Genomic DNA, 19,475 nt, shown 5'->3' on the forward strand with positions numbered 1-19,475 from the left:
GTGGTTATAGTATGTTGAACAAATATGTGTAAAAAGTCACAGTATACTATATGGAATATATGAAAAGACATACCATTTTATGTCGTGGCTGACCTCTATTGGTGAAATAATGTATTACAATGGTAACTGCTTTCAGTATTATGTTGACATACTTTTAATCAAACACCTCATCATCACAGTACTACATATAAACCCGTCTAAACTCTCTAAAAAATAACAGGTATGGAGATTAGCTACTGTCTTTATACCCAGACACAAACGACATGCGTTCAGTTTGTCCCTCTGTGGCCTCCGTACAGCCCGCTGAGAGGGAAGCATCGTTTTGAATGTTCGGCGCGTTTTGGGTTTTGAGTTTGTGCAGCAGATTTGTTGAGACAGTGAAAGTAAACGCAGGTAATGTAACATTTATCCATTAAGGTATTAAGTTAACTGACCCAAAACACTATTATGGTTGGTCTGCCACCATATTAAAACCAAAGCTAACATTGGCGTTGCAGTAAATTCATGCTTCCGTTACGCCATGTTTCGTTATAGTTTTTGCTGTTGGCTAAATGTTTACACAATACTGCTGCATGGTCTATAAGCAAGTTATCTATCAATTAATGTCACTTTACAGTCAATTACCAGTTGTGCAGATATCGTAATGCCTTTTCTTTTTATGGAGCCACAATTATGTCGTTGTGAATTAACGTAAAATGTTTTACACGTTACGTCAGTTATGCCAGCCTCCATTCACAATGTAGTTATTTATAGACTTTTTATGTAGTTTTACTAAAGATAACACTGTAAGTTAAACCCAAGACAGTTTAGATTTTAATGTAGCTTATATTACATGCATCAAAACACAACTTATATACAGTTTAAACAATACATGTCAAATAGTAAGTCTAACAATTAACCAGATTAGCTTTAACTAGATAGTGTTTCTCAGGATAGTTACAAATGATCTGTATGGGTCATTTGCTCTTCTCCCATTCACTATTTTGTTATTCATTGCATTTTATGTAGTCTTTAAATATTTCAGGATAGGTACATGTAATCTGTTTGGATCGTTTGCTCCTATCCCCATATGTATGTTCCCCTGTGATTTCTTATGTTGTTTGTTTTTCCTAGCACAGAATGGCCTCCACATTTATCGATGAGATTGCGATGAAGACCCCTACAAACGTCCGAGTGAAGAAGTTTGTGAACGGAGGGACCCCCATCACCATCCCGGCCTCACCCTTCATGAAGAAGCTCGGCTGTGGGACTGGGGTCAACGTTTACCTCATGGACAGGTTTGTAGTTTTCTCTGTTTGATAAAAAACAAATGTGTCTGATATATCAACACCGGAAAAACAAGACATGCAAATTCTATGAGCAGTTTCTGTATTGAATAGTCACATTTCTTCAGAGGTGGGAAGTAGTGGAGTACAAATACTGCGTTACTGTACTTAAGTACATTTTTCTGGTATCAGTACTTTACTCCACTACTTATTTTTCTGACGACTTTTTACTTTTACTTCTTACATTTTGAACCCAAATACCTGTACTTTCTACTTCTTACATTTCCCAAACAGGTTTGTTCCTTTAGTTTGAATGTGTGTTTGGTGGCGTGATCATTATTATTTAGAGTCATTGCGTGCCTATTGATTTGAACACGATCCGTGTATCCATCATTTCCTGGTCTTCTCTAAAGAAGAGGGACCAATGAAAACGTTGTCATGTTGCCGTTGTTCAGCATGGAAACATTCATTAGCTAACAATGACATTATTGTTCTATTAATATAAAGGGAGGTCAGGTACTCTTTAAAACAGCTGGTAGCTATGGGTACTTTTTACTGAAGTACATTTCGAAGCCCATACTTCTTTTAGTCAGTACTTCTACTTTACCAAAGTATTTTTAAACACGAGTATCTGTACTTCTACTTGAGTAAAGGATGTGTGTACTTTTGCCATCTCTGCATAATATCTTTCCAAAAGATGTCGTGTCAATATTTTTGTCACCCATTCCTTCTGCATATGAAATGTTTATGTCTGTCCATAAATAATATCCATGTGTTGTTTATTTAATTAATCCTAGAATGGGAAAGCTGAACGCGTCTCCCTGGGCTGTGAAGAAGATCAACACCAAGTGTGCATCCAATCAGATGGCGGTGTATCAGAAGCGCCTGAAGGAGGAGGCGGAGGTCCTGAAGGGAATCAACCACCCCAACATCGTTGGTAAGACGTCACAGCAGGAAAATGATTCAGGAGAGAATACATAGATTAATAACTTAATGCTTCTTTGGGTCTCTATCATCAATTACCAAAGGAATACTTCGATGAGACTTAAGGTACAAACTGCACACATATTATTGATGATAACTTTGATAAAGGCTTCACAATCTCTACTTCAAATGGACAGCGATAAAACTCCCATTTTCACAAAGGCCTGATGAGAAAAATAAGTAAATAAATCTTCAGCAATGATTGTCTTGGATCTCAGCTCACTTTGACAGTTCTCATAAAATATATTAAAGAAGAGAAAAATATGATCTAGAACAAAAAACAATGCAAGTTAAAATATAAGGATAAAATGAACATGTATATAGTTAAAATATATATTTGTGATGTGAATGAACTGTAATGTAAACCGGAAAGTAGAGGATGTTCCTACGGGTCATTAAAAATCTGGAAAAGTCATGGAAATTCAAAATGCTAATTCAAGGCCCTGGAAAAGTCATGGAAAACAATATTTTTCCCAAAGTTTGGGAAAAGTCATGGAAATGTAACTAAAGTTGCATCAAATATAATTTATATTTTATCTAATCGCGGAAATAGTAATACTATAATGATAATAAATACTGTATCGTATAGTAATGAAACGTAAAATGTTATTTAACTGTCGAGGTATTTTGCTGGTGAGAGATTTGAGTTGATTTAGCGTGTAGAAGCTAGTAAGCCTACTATTTGATTTGTTTTAGATAGGCACAACATGTTTCATATGCAGACATTATTTTCCAGCTTACCATGTTAAAATTAAAATGTTTCAGTGGTACCGCTGAGAAAGAGTCATTTCTTTGGTCATGGAAAATTAGGTAAAGGTCATGGAAAATCATTGGTGAAAAAGTGCATGAACCCTGAGGTGAATATACATTCTGGGATGTTATCAGGTAGTAATACAAAGTAGTACAAATGGAAAAGGAAAGGAGGTGAAGGGACAACATATAAGTAAACATGCTCTAGATTCAGGCTGATTGGACAAATGCTTTAACTGCCGTCGGCTTTTCCATAGCTTTTATTTTAATTCTCTCACCAAGCACAACAATCTGGTGTTGATTATGTGTCCCTGCCTTCCCAACATCGTAGGGTTTCGTGCCTTCACCGAGGCCATAGACGGATCAAAGTGTCTGGCGATGGAGTACGGAGGAGAGCAGTCGCTCAACGACCTGATCGAGAAGAGGAAGGTGGAAGGCCTCAAAGCTTTCCCTGCTGCCAACATCGAGAAAGTAGCGCTGCATGTTGCACGTGGCCTTCAGGTAAACCATAAAGTCACTTCCACCTACATCTTTCTCTGGACTCACTCTGATGTCTGCATACCCTAGAAATGTCAATGTTAGTTTATTGTTTATGTCAGCTGCTCTTCCCATTTGAACCCCTTTGAAATCTCAAGTTATAGGAGTGTAATCAAGCAGGTCATAGAAGTTCTTATTTTGTCCTTTCTCTCCCTAGTATCTGCACAATGAGAAGAAGCTGCTGCACGGCGACATGAAGTCCTGTAACGTCGTCATCAAGGGCGACTTTGAGACGGTGAAGATCTGCGATGTCGGCGTGTCTCTGCAGCTCGACGAGAACATGAGAGGTAACGTGAGAGTTCATGTCAGTGAAGAAGATAGAAATCAACGCGGTAGCTTTAATGTGAAAATGCAGCCTTGTATACTAATACTCTGCATGATAGTATTCAAGTTCAGGGATATCTCAAAAATAACAAACTGTGTTCCCCAGCTCCTCAATATATTAAGAATTTAAAAAAAATAGTAGGTCAGTATCAGAAACCTTGTTAACAACAGGGAAAATATAGCACATGTCCCTATATTTGTATTTATAGCAGGTTACACAATCATTTAGACAAACCTTTTAAAGATACAATTGTAAAGAGTCATTCCTTTGTTGTTCAACCTTGAAGCAATTATCTCAAGGTTTTCAAGTGATAACAGTTTTGGAAATTGAGCGATAACAAAGCAGCCACAGGACGGATCATATCACTCTTGCAACGTCAATGTACAACCAAGTGTTTTTTGTCAATATGCTCAGACCGTTCATAGGCCACTACACGTCTCTGACATTATGTAAAGCACCCTACTGAGAAAGAAACACAATGATTTACCTTTTAGCTAAATCCAGTTTGTTTGTAATTACATTTTTGTATACGCTCATTTATTTCAAAGATTGTGCATCCCTTCCACATTGTTGCATTCAGCTTCATATTTAACCATGACATTATAAGTAATTTAGATAACACTAAACACATCCCTGTACTCCATCACATCAAACAAGACAAGTGACAACAAAAAAATGGTGGTGACGGCACGTCGTGTCACGTGACTTGAATTTTGAATTGAGTCGTCCCTTATAGATACTATCTCTTTACATGTGCACACACACCATTTTGAATTGCGCCGTCCCTTATCCTATCCCACCCCTCCTGGCATGGTCCTTGGAAGATGCGGCGGTGTTTTGTTTTTTTCCGTCACAGGAACGCGCTTTGCTGGCGGCGAAAAGAATCCCACCAGACTCCTTTGCCCCTCCAACAGAGCGATGTCCTTGTCCTTTTTCCTTTTCGCCATTTCAAGCGATAAAAACTCTCGATCTTCTCTCAAATTATTTATTTAGTTTGGACGCCCTCGGCTCGAGTTCAGGGCGCTCCGAGCTGAATAAGAGCGTCAAATGACGGCAAGACGCCCCCCTGGCGGAAACGCTGATTGACTGGAGCACAAAGGATGCTTCAGTCTGACTTTATTGAATCTCCCATTAGATGGTAGCAGTTCATATTCTCTGTTCAGAACATGCTTTGGGTCCCAGATGATGTTGTTGGACAGCCTCTCAGGTTATTATGGTAAGCTGAGTCATAAAGTCTCTGACAGGGTCGACCAACAATCTTTGAACAGATTTTAAACAGGTGGAGCAGTTTTGATTTTAAAGCAGTTGACAAACACTTGTACCGGGTAGTATTGCAGTACTGTAGAATAGACAAAATGTCCAATCAGGTTTCATGAATAGTGTTTTCCATTCTCCTCAGTGTCAGATCCGAAGGCGGAGTACATCGGCACCGAGCCGTGGACACCGAAGGAAGCTCTGGAGGACGGAGAGATCACGGACAAGGCGGACATCTTTGCATACGGGCTGACGCTGTGGGAGATGATGTCGCTGGCCATGCCTCACCTGGAGATGCTGGTGGGTGAGGACGACGAAAAGGACGATGAAGAGGAAGATGAAGGTGAGACAGACGCTCTGTGGCCTCAGGAAGCATGAATGTCACACTTTGTCAACACAAATTCCTTCAGGAGCCACATTTTAGTACATTTTAGACTTGTTTTACTGAAATATGTTGTTTCCATGCATATTAGATACACATTTGTAGCTTATTGGAAACAAATACTTCATAGCTGTTATTAAATATATGAGAATCACATTTTTATGGCATACTACTTAGTATTTCTGTTGGCATAAACTGTGACTTTTAAAGACAATTGTAGGTTTAGTGGTACAAATCTGTCGTGAGCTGAGCTGCAATAATATCTTCTTTATACTGTGACTTTTTATGTTTTTATTTTACAACAGTACAACAATACTATGACTTTAAACTGCTTTTTTTATACAATTCTGTGTCTTAGTATGGCATGAAAAGTCACAGTATACTATGTCATTATAGTCACACAAGTAAAATGTCAAATTCAGATCTTCCAGTCTCTTCAAATTATACACATTTTGGTTAAGGTTATCGAAAATTGGGAACGTCTGTGGATAAAAAGCTTCTTATGGTTGATTTTTTTTTACATTTAATGCCGGTACATTCTAATCTCTAACCTTCAAATTATACAGTCACATTTTGGTTAAAGGTGGGGTAGGTAATTCACTTCAGAAACACTTTTTGTTATATTCCATGGAATGCTCTTAACATCCCGATAGCAATGAATATCTTAAATGCTTTGACAATAAATACATTTAAAAAAAATCATCTGTGGAAGCCGTGGCGCTGTAAAAAGCACGACCAATCATCTGAGCCGGCCTGGCTAAAATAACTGGATGGCCTACCTGCCTGTCAGCCTTCCATCTCGTGCACAAACTAATCTCGTGCCCTCATTGGTCATGTGTTCGTCCGTGTGTGTTGGAGGAGGGGCTCTGTAAGGAAGGGGCAGATTTTTTCCAGTTTTGTACTTTCAAATTCTAGCGCACTCGAGCTGGTTTCTCCATTCCTACCTACCCTACCTTTAAGGTTATCCAAAATTGGAAACGTCTGTGGATAAAATGGTTGATTTTTCTTTTGACATTTTAGGCTGCTACATTCAGACCAGTTGCGTTTGTGTTTCAGACATATCGATTGAGGTCAGTTTCGACGAGGACGCGTTCTACGAGAGGTTGGGCACGCGGCCGGCGGTGGACCTCGAGGCTCTCGGCAGCTCGTACCGGAGGATGGTGGAGCTCTTCTACCTGTGCACTGAGGAAAACCCCAAGAACAGACCCACAGCCGCACAGATCCTCCAGGCTTTAGAGAGCAACGCCCCGCTGAATAAAACCTCCAGCGAGGTGATCGTCATCGACTAGATCTGCAAGTTAGTTATCTAGTTTAGGATCCAGACTATTATTTAAAGGCTGGTTTAAGATGTGTTGCGAATTTCTCTTATTTACTATGCAGAAAATGTAAATGTTTCGGATCTGGACTAAATGTAGGGAAACACCAGGCGCTGAATGGTTGATTATTTTTTTTGCGTGAATGAGCTTAGAAAAACAAATCTTTATACTGTCCACGCTTTCAGGAGCATCTATTTGTGTTGTCTTTGCTACACAGTATTTCCTTTTCCATGTATTTCAACTTCTAGAGTGTAAATGTTTCTACTTGCTGTTTGTCTTATGTTTGTTTCTGCACTTCTGTAAACATTCATGTCTCGATCTAACTCTTGAGCTATCCTGTGTTTTTGTATCTTCTTTGTATGTTGCGCTTATGTATTATCGGCTATAATAGAATTAAAGAAATATAGAATGAAGTTGTTTTTGTATTGTTATTTGAGCTAAGCTGCAATAAATACTATGTGCTTGTATTTTAGGTATTAAAATCATGCTTAGCAATTTATTTCAAATAGGAAGTATTAGGAACTCTAAAGAAAACAGTGGTTATTATTTGATGCTAAAACGAGATTATCTTATGAGGTTTTGTTGTGTTATATTCCAACCCAGTCTCACGGCATTTCGTGTTATAGTCACGAAATGAATCTATTGATTTGTGTTCACCAACACGATTTCCCCCTTTTTTTCGTGTCACACAGAACGATTTTAAAAGCAATGTAAATAACAAATTGGAAGGAAAAAAATATGTAAAACAATACAGATTTCAGTATTCTGACACAGAACGATTTTAGAAGCAATGTATTTCTATTGGTATGTTTCGTGCCTTTACCAAATAATAACAAATTAGAAGGAATTTTTTTTTTTTTAAAATACAGATTTCAGTATTCTGAGGCTCGGAGCCCCATTTATTTTCCTCGCGGACGGCAAAAAAAGTCCGACATTATACGATTTAAAATAAAAACAATAATCGTGGCTTGATATTGAGTAAGAAAATGTTTTTATGAACCACACAGCTTCTGGTATTCCAAGACCCGACCAGACAAAAAGACGTGTTGCAGGCACGAAACACACTACTAATAGAAATACATTGCTTTTAAAATCGTTCTGTGTGACACGAAAAAAACAAAAGGGGAAAATCATGTTGGTGAACACGAATCAATAGATTACATTAATTTGATACACTTTTTAAAGGAAGAATTATATAAAACAGATTTAAGAGAACTGTTAGTCAGGGTGTATGCAGGAATCCTGAAGTCAAATCAATGAACTACACAGAATCACACTACACACCTACGCAATGATTACATTCAGGCAAACTGTAGAATACAACCTCTTTGGACAATTTATATACAGGGTTCTTACACCTTTTCCAAAGTCAAATTCAAGCACTTTTCAAGCATTTTCAAGGTGCATTTCAAGCTTATCAAGCATCTTACAGCTGTTGTAAATTACATATTTATATACACATACTTATCCTCAAATGATTATTTCCCTACCTCACATTAAATCAGATGTTCTTTATGCTATAAACAACCAAATGTGTGTTTCGTGATAGCATTCTACATGAGGATGAAGAATTAAAGAAAAATAAAACAAAGTGTAATATTTCAAAATGAGTGACCCATCTGTAAGTAGACTGGGCCTCCCATATAGAGAACCGCAGTGACGCGTCCTAAAACCCGGAAGTAAACTTCTTCCGGTTCCTTCGACAAAAACGCAATGCAATTTCTCCATAGGATTTTGGAAAATAGCTGGAAATAATGTCTGTGGTGGTTGAGACACATTTAAGAGACGGATCACGTTTTGTTCAGCCGGATAATATCCACATCTCCTATAATTTTCTAATCATAAATCTATCGATCAGATTTATGATAAGAACATTATAAAAGTAGGGTAGATATGTGGATATTATCCGGCTGAACAAATCGTGATCCGTCTCTTAAATGCGTCTCAACCACCACAGACCTTATTTCGAGCTATTTTCCAAAATCCTATGGAGAAATTGCGTTTTTGTCGAAGGAACCGGAAGAAGTTTACTTCCGGGTTTTAGGACGCGTCACTGCGGTTCTCTATAACCTGGCTGAGCCAATATACAACAATCCGCGATATAACTTTTCAATACATTCTTTATTAACATGTTTCAGGTCCTTAGGTTGGCAGTGAACATAAGGCTCTCCCAGGTTAGGCCAAAGGGGGCATTATATGCACACATATACTGTATCAACTCAAATGTGAATTTTCCTTCACATTGAATCAGCAATCAGAAATTATGCAAATCAAATAAACTTTCAATCAGTCTTTTAGGTCCTTGAGTTGAAAAAGCAAACAGAAAACCTGCACAGAACACTGCACTGAATCATTCAAGGTAAGGCTAAACAGCATACGGCCTATTAGGGAGTGTCTTTCAGTTCCTTGAGTTTGTCCGTTAGCTGTCTCTCCAGATGTCTTTCCTTTTCCTTAGCAGCTCTTCCAAGGCCATTGGGCTTGGAGATGAAGCTTAGTTTTCTTTTTATGCAACTGTGTACTACTTCTACTCCACTACAATTCAGAGGTACAAGGTGTACTTTGACTCCACTACATGTATTTCCCTTTAGTTACTTTACAGATGTGGATGAATGATGTGAAATATAATCAAGTGTTAAATCAGACTTTAGTTCCACCTGGAGTAAATTCACAAGCTACCCTGCAGTATACAAAGTCATTCAAACTAGCTGCACCTTTACCAGCTTTGAGAACACTTTAATGATCAATCATTATAAAACATATCATATATATTATTCTGAAATGGAGCCTGAGTGACCTTTGAGATATAACCCTCTTTCAATCCCAAGAAAACATTCCTCATCAAAGACACATTCACCTCCGACAGACTTTCACTTGTGGACTAGAGTTATCCTGTGGATGAACTCAAGAAACACTATCTCCGCCTACAAGGCCTTCCCCTTCCCTCATTTCCCAAAGTGCAGCCTCTCCTACTAATAGGTGCAGATAACTTTCACCTCATTACCCCAACCAAAAGAGTCTTCTACCAATAGCCCTCCAGCTAGGTTCAAATACAAGATCTCACTCCTCACCCATCAGTGCATCCACGGGAACGCTCCTTCATACCTCAAGGAACTACTCTCCTCACAAACCTCCACACGCAACCTCCATTCTACAACCAACCATCTGCTTCCCCCCCCCCCAGCACCAAACTCCGCACCATGGGGGGGCTTTCCGTTCACCTGTGGAATTCCCTCCCAGACAAACTGAGGACTCCTTTAAGAAGGGCCTAAAAACCTTTCTTTTTTTAAAGCCTTTTAATAAACTTGTGTTTCTTTAAAAAAAAAAAAAAAAAGTATATTATGCCCCTTGTAGCACTTTGAGATTAGTTTTAGCAATTAAAGGTGCTTTACAAATCAAATGCATTATTATTATTATTATTATTATCATTAGGTTGGACACTCCAAGGGCCCCCCCTATTCAGGAGCCATCGGATGCCCCCCAGAGTCTCTTCACTCCAACTGGAACCCCCGATGCCGAACTCAGTCGTCAGGTGGAAAAACTATGGCAGATAGGTGTCCTCCCCAGTGGACCCCCTTCCAGCAGCTCATTGACCGGGTCCTGCGTCCCACTCAGTATGCAGATATCCGGATGACTACATCGTTCAAAGTGAGGTGTTGGGGCAGGTAAAGTCGGGGCTCCAAGCTAACCTGAAGAAGAGTGAGTTGGGGTATCTGGGGTCGATGGAGTCTCCTCTTTGGTGCCGGGATGGGTGGGAGGTGGTGGTAGCAACACATCTTTCTTCTTAAGAAAAGCTTTAAGTACAATTGATTGTTTTTGTTCATTTCATATTGAGGAGAGCCAACAGGAAGTCTCTCATCAGCTGCAGCCTTCTTCTTTATTTTCCAAAATGCCTCCACGCTCCTCTTCACGTCTCAAACTCGCTCCGTGATGAATAAACTGAGAACAAATAAAACCTGAGCTTACAGATTTGTCTGGAACACCAGAAAACCGTGTTGAAACCTCAATAAATAAACTTCACACGGTACGACCTCTCACCTTTCTCTGTGTCTTCACTTCCTGTGACCTGAGAGGAGAAGGAGAGAGAGAGAGAATGATGATGATGATAAAACAAAGAGAAACAGCCAGAATGATGAAGAGAGAAAGAAGAGTGTTGTTTTCCTCTGAGGTCACGCTCCATTAAAGAGTTTCATATCTTGATGAATGGAGGATATGGTTTCAGTACTCACAGGTCTTCTAGATCGTGGTTCTGAACGGCTCTCCTGAGATCCTGTAGAGATGAACACAATCCAACAGTTTTAGATCCAGTTTAAAATAAGTGTTTGTTCTTTGAGTTAGCTTCAGAGTCCTGATCTCATGCTTTACATCCCATCATATCTTCTCTGCAAACACTACGACTGCCTGCCACAGCTCTCAGCTGCATTACAGGAAGTAACCACTCATTGGTCTAGAACAGGGGGGTCCAAACTGTTTTCACCGAGGGCCACATACAGAAAAATATATAAAGGTCTGGGCCACTCTCTAGAGCATGGGTCGGCAACAGGCGGCCCGCGGGCCATTGTTGGCCCGCCAGCAATAATATTTGGCCCATCATTTTGAGAATAAAAAATCTAAAAATATTTTGAGATTTTTTTTTTTTTTTTTTTTTTTTTTTACAACATCGGACCGACAGTCGCACATATAGGCTATAATGTCCGAATAGAGAATCTACCTACACCTGAAGAATGCTTATTATACTTTTATCTATGTTGAGAATGAATGACATACAGCACAGGCACAATCAGGCAGCGGGGTGCACTGACGTCAATTAAAGTACTTATTTAAAGGACACCTATCATGCTATATTTAAATGATATATTGTAGGGCCATACCTATATAAGGTGTATTTATACGTTTCTGTTTTCAAAATACCAAACAGATCATGCATTTTAGCCATGCCTCATTTCACTCTATTTGCTGTTCTCCAGCCCTGTTTTTGCAGGGGGCTGATTCTGTGAGCTGCAGCTGACCACGCCCCCCTGCAGGAGAGGGGAGCGTGCTCTGATCAAGTCAGAAGAGGGGGAGAAAAAGAGATCTCCGTCCTCCGTGTTTTATTCTTATATTATTATATAGAGTCGTTATTCATTTGTTTTAAAGCTCAATAAATAACAAAGAAGACCTTTGACCGGCACTTTTCTAATTTTGTCCGGAAGATTTAAACTTTAACGGACATCTTGACCGGCGAAAGAAAACCTAACTGAAACTCTGCCACACGGTCGTTCCTTGGAAGAGGCGGAGAGGTGGGTGTTTGTCATCTGCTGGTGGACTAACCGGAGAGAATTACAGTGCTCGGGGAGGGAGAACAAAAGCCACAGCGGAGAATAAACAGAAGGGTAACCATGGCAACCATGCGCGGGAAGTCTTCTTCGCTGCTTTTGTGGCAGACTACAGCGCCACTTACAGGCCTGGCATATGTACTACAGCGTCTCCAGCGCTTTCGAGCGGCAATGGCCGGCCGTGGCCCAACCCCACATTCCCCTGATTGGTGGAGAGTTGGCCCAATAGCCGTAGCGCCACCGTCCTGACGTCAGGACAGTGTTCAAATCTGGATCAGTTTTTATCAGATCCGTTGCAGCCCCTTTTTTAGAGATTTGGGTATGGAGGAAAATAGAGAGGGTTGTGTTTTCTGACACTTGGTGAGTTCCCTGGAACACCGGGGACACATATTCATGTATAAAAGACGTACAAAAGTGCATTTTGCATGATAGGTCCCCTTTAACTATTAAATACATTGAGTTGAGTAAAATACTTGGTTACTGATTAATTTAGGTTATAATATATTAAATAAATTGCAAAGCAAAACATGCTGTAATTTATTTATTTTGTATTTTTTAAAGGTTTTCAACCTGAAAGAATCCTAATGTGTGTCCTTTGAAATAAAGAAAAGGAAAAAGGATTCCAGTTGTCCATGCGTCCTCTGTTGCCCCTCAAGCCTCTCAAATGTTGGCAAACACTCAAATAAATGCCAAAAACCCAGAGAACTTGACAATACTTATCAGAATAAAAGTATGTTAAATAACACTGCTACCTAGTTAATAACTCACTCAGTGGAGGCTCGTCCATTGAGGAAAGGGAGGACCATCCTCCCTAAAATTTCAGAAATGTTTTACTTTGAAGAGAACAATAAATGCACCTCAATTTAAAAGATAAGTCTGTTAAAATACAGATAATAGCCCTGACTTTTAACATGGGACTGAAATGGGGCTAGAGACGACGATCCTCCCTTTGGGCGGGTCTATCCAGAGGCTCTGGATTGGGCGCCTATATCATCAGTGAACCAATCAGCGGATCTGACTGGGCATCAGAGTGTTGATGGGGAGGGTTATCAGCGATATCAGAGTTTTTTCTGAACCGGGGAACAGGGGCGCTGCGCCCTCTTACCAAAATCAATTCCTTGAATTAGGCTTTGATTATGTTCTGGCCCGCCATCTTGTGGCTCAGCAAAAAATTGGCCCACGGCCAAACTTACTTGCCTACCCCTGCTCTAGAGGTTTACTGCCTCATAAGTTCAGTTATAAGTCAGAAACCTCAATCAAATGAAGGTAAAGGATGCTTGTTACTTGAGGATGCTTTAAGAAACAAAACAGCTCTCAGCTCTCCAGAGAGTTTACTTTATTCTGTTAGCAGCTCATTCCTTTAAACAGGAGCTTCAGATTGATTATAATTACAGGATATATGAAGGGTTTCTTTCACGCTTGTTATAAAAATAAGTTATTGGGCTTTTTTCTTATCAAGTTAGATATGTTAGAAAATGTTTTCAGCTTTAATTGACTGAAAGGTGGGCTTATTAACACATGAATACTACTGTGTAATATATGTTTACATATATATTTAAGAAGTACAATATAAGACAATCAGAAGTTTCCTTTGTGGGCCATATTCCATTATACTTTCAGAATTTGCTGAGGGCCGATTCCGAGGGCCGCATTTGGCCCCCGGGCCGCAGTTTGGACACCCCTGGTCTAGAAACTAAAAACATCCCATAAGAACAGACTACCTTTCCCACTCTTCTGTAAAACCCCATATGTCTGTTAGAGAGTTGATTACTAAAGTGTGGCTTTGCATGTTCAGCTGGCCTTCTATAGTTGATGGAAGAATGACAGAGCCTGCAGTCAGTGGGTAACATCACTGATCTGTTTCCCCAGTGAGAGAAACACCTCCCTGTGGTTCATACAATACTGCTGAACCAGCAGAGACCCCTTACTGACCTGAGAGTCTCCAGTCTGCAGTCTGGACTCTTCAGAAGATCACTCAGCAGCTTCACATCTGAATCCTGCAGAGCGTTGTTACTCAGGTCCAGCTCTCTCAGATGGATGTTGGACTTCAGAGCTGAGATCAGAGCAGAACAGCTGATCTCTGACAAACTGCAGCTCATCAGCCTGAATAAAGAAAACATGATGTAACTTTAGAAAACAAAGTTCCTGTTTGAAATAACTCCAGGTTTAATAATCTGTTCAGAGTTAAACAGGGTTTTAAAGGTCTCCTATCATGCTATTTTTAGGCATATATTATGGGTCTCAGATATATACAAATATATAAAACATGTCTATGATGTGTTTTGCTCAGAATACCAAACAGATCATGCATTTTAGAAATCCCACATGTCCCTCTGTTTCAGCTGTTAGAGAAGAGCAGGTTCGGGTCCTTAGCTTGAAAAAAAAAAAAAGGAGGTGGAGCTAATGCCTGATCAGAATTCTACCAGCAGAAACTCAGCTAAATGCTGCCGTGATTAAACTCCATATTATGTTCCAAACCACATCAAGGATTATCTCTGAAACAGTATGGAGCTCAAACTCTTTCTCTCTCTCAGGTTTACCACAAGGTGAGTAACTTCTTATTTCCTGCTTCTTCACACATGCTCTCTCCAGTACAGGTTAGCTCTGAGTGTTAGCATGCTAATGTAAACACAGACCATATTACTTCCAGAACACGTCTCATTGTTTCTGACAGCAATGTTTCTGATTGGCCCGTTGGTGTAAAGCCCGCCCACAATTTAGTAATGCCGTCATGACGCAGCAAATCTGGATCAGCTCCGTTGTTCCCCCGTTTTTAGAGACGTGGGTACGGAGGAAAAGAGAGAGGGTTTTGTTTCCTGACACTTTGTGAGTCTCCTGACACACCGGGGACACGTGTTGATGTAGAAAAGACATCAGAAAGTGACTATTGCATGATAGGAGACCTTTAATATCAGAGATGATGTAGAAACAATCCATTGATAATCTGGAACTTTAACTTTGATCAGATGTTTAACAGCTCCTTCATCTCCCTCACAGCTCATCAGTACTGACAGCATCTCCACTGACTCCTGGAGCACAGAGTGAGTCTGTGGAAGCTCAAACACTCTCCCTCACACATTCACCTTCTCTTTGTTACTCTGATCAATATTCAGTCATTAGCAACAGTGGAAAAATAACTTTAATGTATTTTTTTCAAATTCAGAAAATGATAAACACAAACAGATGAAGTTCAGTCAGTGAACTAACCTGAGAGCCTCCAGTCTGCAGTTTGGACTCTTTAGTCCAGAGCTCAGACGCTTCACTCCTGAACCCTCCAGATAGTTGAGACTCAGGTCCAGATCTCTCAGATGGGAGGGGTCAGACTTCAGAGCTGAGGCCACGACTTCACAGTGAGTCTCTGAGAGTCCACAGCCAATAAGTCTATAATAACACATATATTACAACATGTGTTAAAAAAAGAGGAAACATAATGACCTCAAGCATTTGATGAAAAAAATATTTGACATATGTTCTGATTGAGATTTGCTGTTAGTCCATTTTAATAATATATAATAATAGAGTGTAATGTGTTGTCAGTGTGATCTGATCACAGGTCTGTGCTCCTGCTGTCACTGACTGTTACCAAAAGAAACAGAAATTAAATAAATCACTTGACAATATTAGAGATGTACATATTTAAATGTTAATTAATATTTAGATGTGAATGATGGATGTTTTGGCTTCTCTGAGCATCTGGAAATGTACTGTGCACACAAACACAGTTAACAAACCAATAAAGTTTCAATATTTTAAACTGAATACCATCAGATGTTCTCAGTATATGAGTATTAAGACATAACTCTGGTATTGGTGGGATATGATATAGATCTTATTTTAAACTCTAACACATTGTGATAAAACCGTTTGTGTGTTTAATGATAAAGAAACTACTAGAAAGTAATAATAACTGATAACTGTAAGTCCTGCTGTGTGGTGTGATCACATGCTGAGAAACCTCTAGAGTCCTTCATGTGTTTGACATGTCACCTCCATCACTCAATATGAAGAGAGACACGGTTCAGTTTAACTATTATTATAAATAAATAGAAGAACAGTGTTGGTTTATTTTGCTCTCAGTATTTAAACAGCAGAAATGTTATAGTGTTTATTTGAATAATTAAACTTCTGATCCACATTAGTTTATAAAGTTAATCACATCTGGACTTACACAGCCTTCCTGCAGTTCCTCACAGCTGGAATCAGTCTCTGTTTTCCCTCATCTGATGTTTTGTACTGATCCAGGTCCAACTCATCCAGAACCTCTTCTGACATCTGCAGCATGTAGGCCAGAGCAGAGCAGTGGATCTCAGAGAGTTCCTTCTCTGATCTGTTCTCTGACTTCAGGAACTCTGTGATCTCCTGATGTACTGAGTGGTCGTTCATCTCTGTCAGACAGTGGAAGATGTTGATGCTCCTGTCAGGAGAGGAATAACTGTTCATCTCCTTCAGGTTGCTGATGGCTCTCTGGATGATTTCTGGTCTGTTGTCTGTGCGACCCAGCAGGCCTCCTAAGAGTCTCTGGTTGGACTCCAGAGAGAGGCCGTGGAGGAAGCGGACAAACAGGTCCAGATGGCCATTTTTACTTTTGAGTGATTTCTTCATGGCGCTCTTTAGGAAGACATCCAGGGATGGGTAACCCTGATCACTGCTAAACATGTTGTTATAGTCTCCATGCAGGAAGACATCCAGGGATTGGTTATCATCATCACTGCTATCACTGTTATCATCACTGCTATCACTGTTGTCTTCGTCCCAGTCACTCTTCAGGAAGTCCTTCAGTACCGCTGTGTTCCTGTTGGTGTGACAGTGCAACATGTAGACTGCAGCCAGAAACTCCTGAATGCTCAGATGAACAAAGCAGTAGACTGTTTTCTTGAAGATCACACTCTCTCTTTTGAAGATCTCTGTACAAACTCCTGAGTGCACCAAGGCCTCGGTGACGTCAAGACCACAGCGCTCCAGGTCTTCTTGGTAGAACATGATGTCTCCTTTCTCCAGATGTTCAAACGCCAGCCTCCCCAGCTTCAGAAGAACCTCCCTGTCAGCCTCCGTCAGCTGCTGTGGACTCGTCTCATGTCCCTCTTCATACTTCTGCTTCTTCCTCTTTGTCTGGACCAGCAGGAAGTGTGAGTACATGTCAGTGAGGGTCTTGGGCAGCTCTCCTCTCTGGTCTGTAGTCAACATGCGGTCCAGAACTGCAGCAGTGATCCAGCAGAAGACTGGGATCTGACACATGATGTGGAGGCTCCTGGAGCTCTTGATGTGAGAGATGATTCTGCTGGACCATTCTTCATCACTCGATCCCCTCCTGAAGTACTCCTCCTTCTGGGCGTCAGTGAAGCCTCGTACTTCTGTTACCCTGTCCACACACTCAGGAGGGATCTGATTGGCTGCTGCAGGTCGAGAAGTTATCCAGACGAGAGCCGAGGGAAGCAGCTTCCCCCTGATGAGGTTTGTCAGCAGCAGGTTGACTGAGGACTGCTGAGAGACATCAGACACAACCTCATTGTTTCTGAAGTCCAGAGAAAGTCTGCTTTCATCCAGGCCGTCAAAGATGAGCAGCACTTTACAGACAGCCAGCTGCTCTGCTGTGACCTTCTGTAAGGTTGGATGGAAATCATGGAGCAGCCTGAGAAGACTGTACTGCTCACCTTTGATCAGGTTCAGCTCCCTGAAGGAGAGCGGGATCACCAGACTGACATCTTGGTTTTCCAAACCCACGGCCCAGTCCAGAGTGAACTTCTGCACTGAGAAGGTTTTTCCAACTCCAGCGACTCCATTGGTCAGGACCGCTCTGATGTGAGTCTGTTGGTCAGGTGAGGCTTTAAAGATGTCCTGGCACTTGATTGGAGTGTCATGGAGGGGCTTCTTCTTGGAAGCCGTCTCCAGCTGCCTCACCTCATGTTGGGTATTAACCTCTTCACTCTGTCCTTGTGTGATGTAGAGCTCAGTGAAGATCCTGTTGAGGAGGGTTTCACTTTCATCAGTTCCTTCAGTCACACGTTCACATCTCCTCCTCAGACTGAACCTATGTTCATCTAAAACCTCCTGCAGACCACGTTCTGCTGAAAGAGAAGGAAACAGGAGAGAATCAGAAAATGCTTTTGAGAATATAACAATAAAACTAATAAAAACAGACTGAGTTTAAATGTTTTATAAACATTTTAATGTCTATGCTCTTCAACAGAATACCTAATAATAATAAAAAAAATGAACCAGGAAGAGGAATAAGACGCTGCATGAGTTCGGCCTCTTACCTCGTACAGAGCTGGTCTGACTGGCTGTCTGCAGGCCAGCTCTGGTTCTGGATCTTTCTCCACACTGGGGACATGAGGAGTCTCCTGATGGAGGGCGCTGCTCCCAGTATGAGGTGATGCACTGTCTGCAGAAGCAGTGTCCACAGCTGGTAGAGACTGGATCCTTCAGGACGTCCTGACACAGAGCACAGCTGGACACAGGAACATGACTTTTCCTCTTCCCTCTGTGGAGATGAACACATCCTTTATAGCACTTTACTTCAGAGGGGCTGATTCTCACCAAAGTTACAACAAGGGGGCAAATTCTAGTTTGATCTTTAAATAAAGGTCTATATAATATATACCCTTGTGATCAGGTAGATAGCTTACAATTCACATGATCATAAAACCAAAGAGCATCCTGTCTGGATTCATCACCCAGAGGAGCACATGTTCCCTGTATCTACACACACAGCTGTATTAACCTGGTGCACTATAAACCCAACTTGCAGAGAATCTGCTGCGAATTAATAGAAATAAACATATGGAAAGGATGCCTAAATAACAACAGAATGATACTGATTTGTAAAAAGCCTGAGTTAATGCTTTGTCAGGTCTGTCTCCAACACAACGAGCATAACATTTTTTTTCCTTTTTTTTTCCTGAAGAGATTGGTTTGATTAAAGCTCGGCTAACATTAGCTGCTCCATCAGCACTCAGAGTAACTTCATGAAGTCATAAGTACAGCAGTCACTATATTGTTAGCACCACAGACAGTCTCTGGTTTATACAGGAACATTAATAACACTGATTTAATATGAGCTGCTGTCGAGCTCTGTTCTCCTCTCTGATTCCCCTCAGACCGTCAGAGACCCCAGGAGCACAATCTCAACACTGACAGGTTTTTGTAACAGAGCGTCACAAACTTTACACTCAAGTTGAAATGTGTCACGCTGCACGAATACGCAGGTGATATTGTTATGGCAGAATGTTTAATACAGCGTATTTCTGATATTCATTAATGATAACATGGTATTCCATATGATGTGTGTTACTGAGTTGGGTCAAACACAGTTAGAGAGACAATGGTCGTTCTGAATTATCAATAGATGTA

At 40.6% G+C, this 19,475-nt stretch overlaps 2 protein-coding genes across 3 annotated transcripts; one reads left to right on the plus strand and one right to left on the minus strand.

Annotated features, from left to right (window-relative positions):
• Positions 1-295: 295 nt before the first annotated feature.
• pbk (PDZ binding kinase) lies at positions 296-7,226 on the plus strand. Of its 2 annotated transcripts, none has more exons than XM_034135454.1 (7): positions 296-393; positions 1,114-1,277; positions 2,063-2,202; positions 3,331-3,500; positions 3,694-3,823; positions 5,261-5,458; positions 6,554-7,226. In XM_034135454.1, exons 2-7 carry the CDS (start codon positions 1,120-1,122, stop codon positions 6,784-6,786), a joined length of 1,029 nt encoding a protein of 342 aa, XP_033991345.1. In that variant the 5' UTR covers positions 296-393; positions 1,114-1,119; the 3' UTR covers positions 6,787-7,226. The 2 variants fall into 2 exon arrangements, with proteins under 2 accessions (XP_033991345.1, XP_033991344.1); XM_034135453.1 differs by having other exon boundaries at positions 1,119-1,277.
• Positions 7,227-10,130: 2,904 nt separating this feature from the next.
• On the minus strand, positions 10,131-16,638 carry LOC117486886 (ribonuclease inhibitor-like). Its single transcript, XM_034135472.1, has 6 exons — positions 16,294-16,638; positions 15,333-15,506; positions 14,058-14,228; positions 11,040-11,080; positions 10,849-10,876; positions 10,131-10,749 (listed from the first exon to the last, which is right to left on the minus strand). Exons 1-4 carry the CDS (start codon positions 16,563-16,565, stop codon positions 11,047-11,049), a joined length of 651 nt encoding a protein of 216 aa, XP_033991363.1. The 5' UTR covers positions 16,566-16,638; the 3' UTR covers positions 10,131-10,749; positions 10,849-10,876; positions 11,040-11,046.
• Positions 16,639-19,475: the final 2,837 nt, after the last annotated feature.

Source organism: Trematomus bernacchii, unplaced genomic scaffold (genome assembly GCF_902827165.1).
Source record: "Trematomus bernacchii unplaced genomic scaffold, fTreBer1.1, whole genome shotgun sequence".
Taxonomy (NCBI): domain Eukaryota; kingdom Metazoa; phylum Chordata; class Actinopteri; order Perciformes; family Nototheniidae; genus Trematomus; species Trematomus bernacchii.

Coding starts and splice junctions, on each gene's coding strand:
- pbk (XM_034135454.1), top strand. CDS start 1,120: ATGGCCTCCACATTTATCGATGAGATTGCGATGAAGACCCCTACAAAC. Junction 1,278..2,062: donor AACGTTTACCTCATGGACAG/GTTTGTAGTTTT, acceptor AATTAATCCTAG/AATGGGAAAGCTGAACGCGT. Junction 5,459..6,553: donor CGATGAAGAGGAAGATGAAG/GTGAGACAGACG, acceptor TTTGTGTTTCAG/ACATATCGATTGAGGTCAGT.
- LOC117486886 (XM_034135472.1), bottom strand. CDS start 16,565: ATGAACAGTTATTCCTCTCCTGACAGGAGCATCAACATCTTCCACTGT. Junction 15,507..16,293: donor AGGAACTGCAGGAAGGCTGT/GTAAGTCCAGAT, acceptor GTGTTATTATAG/ACTTATTGGCTGTGGACTCT. Junction 14,229..15,332: donor TGCAGACTGGAGGCTCTCAG/GTTAGTTCACTG, acceptor TTCTTTATTCAG/GCTGATGAGCTGCAGTTTGT.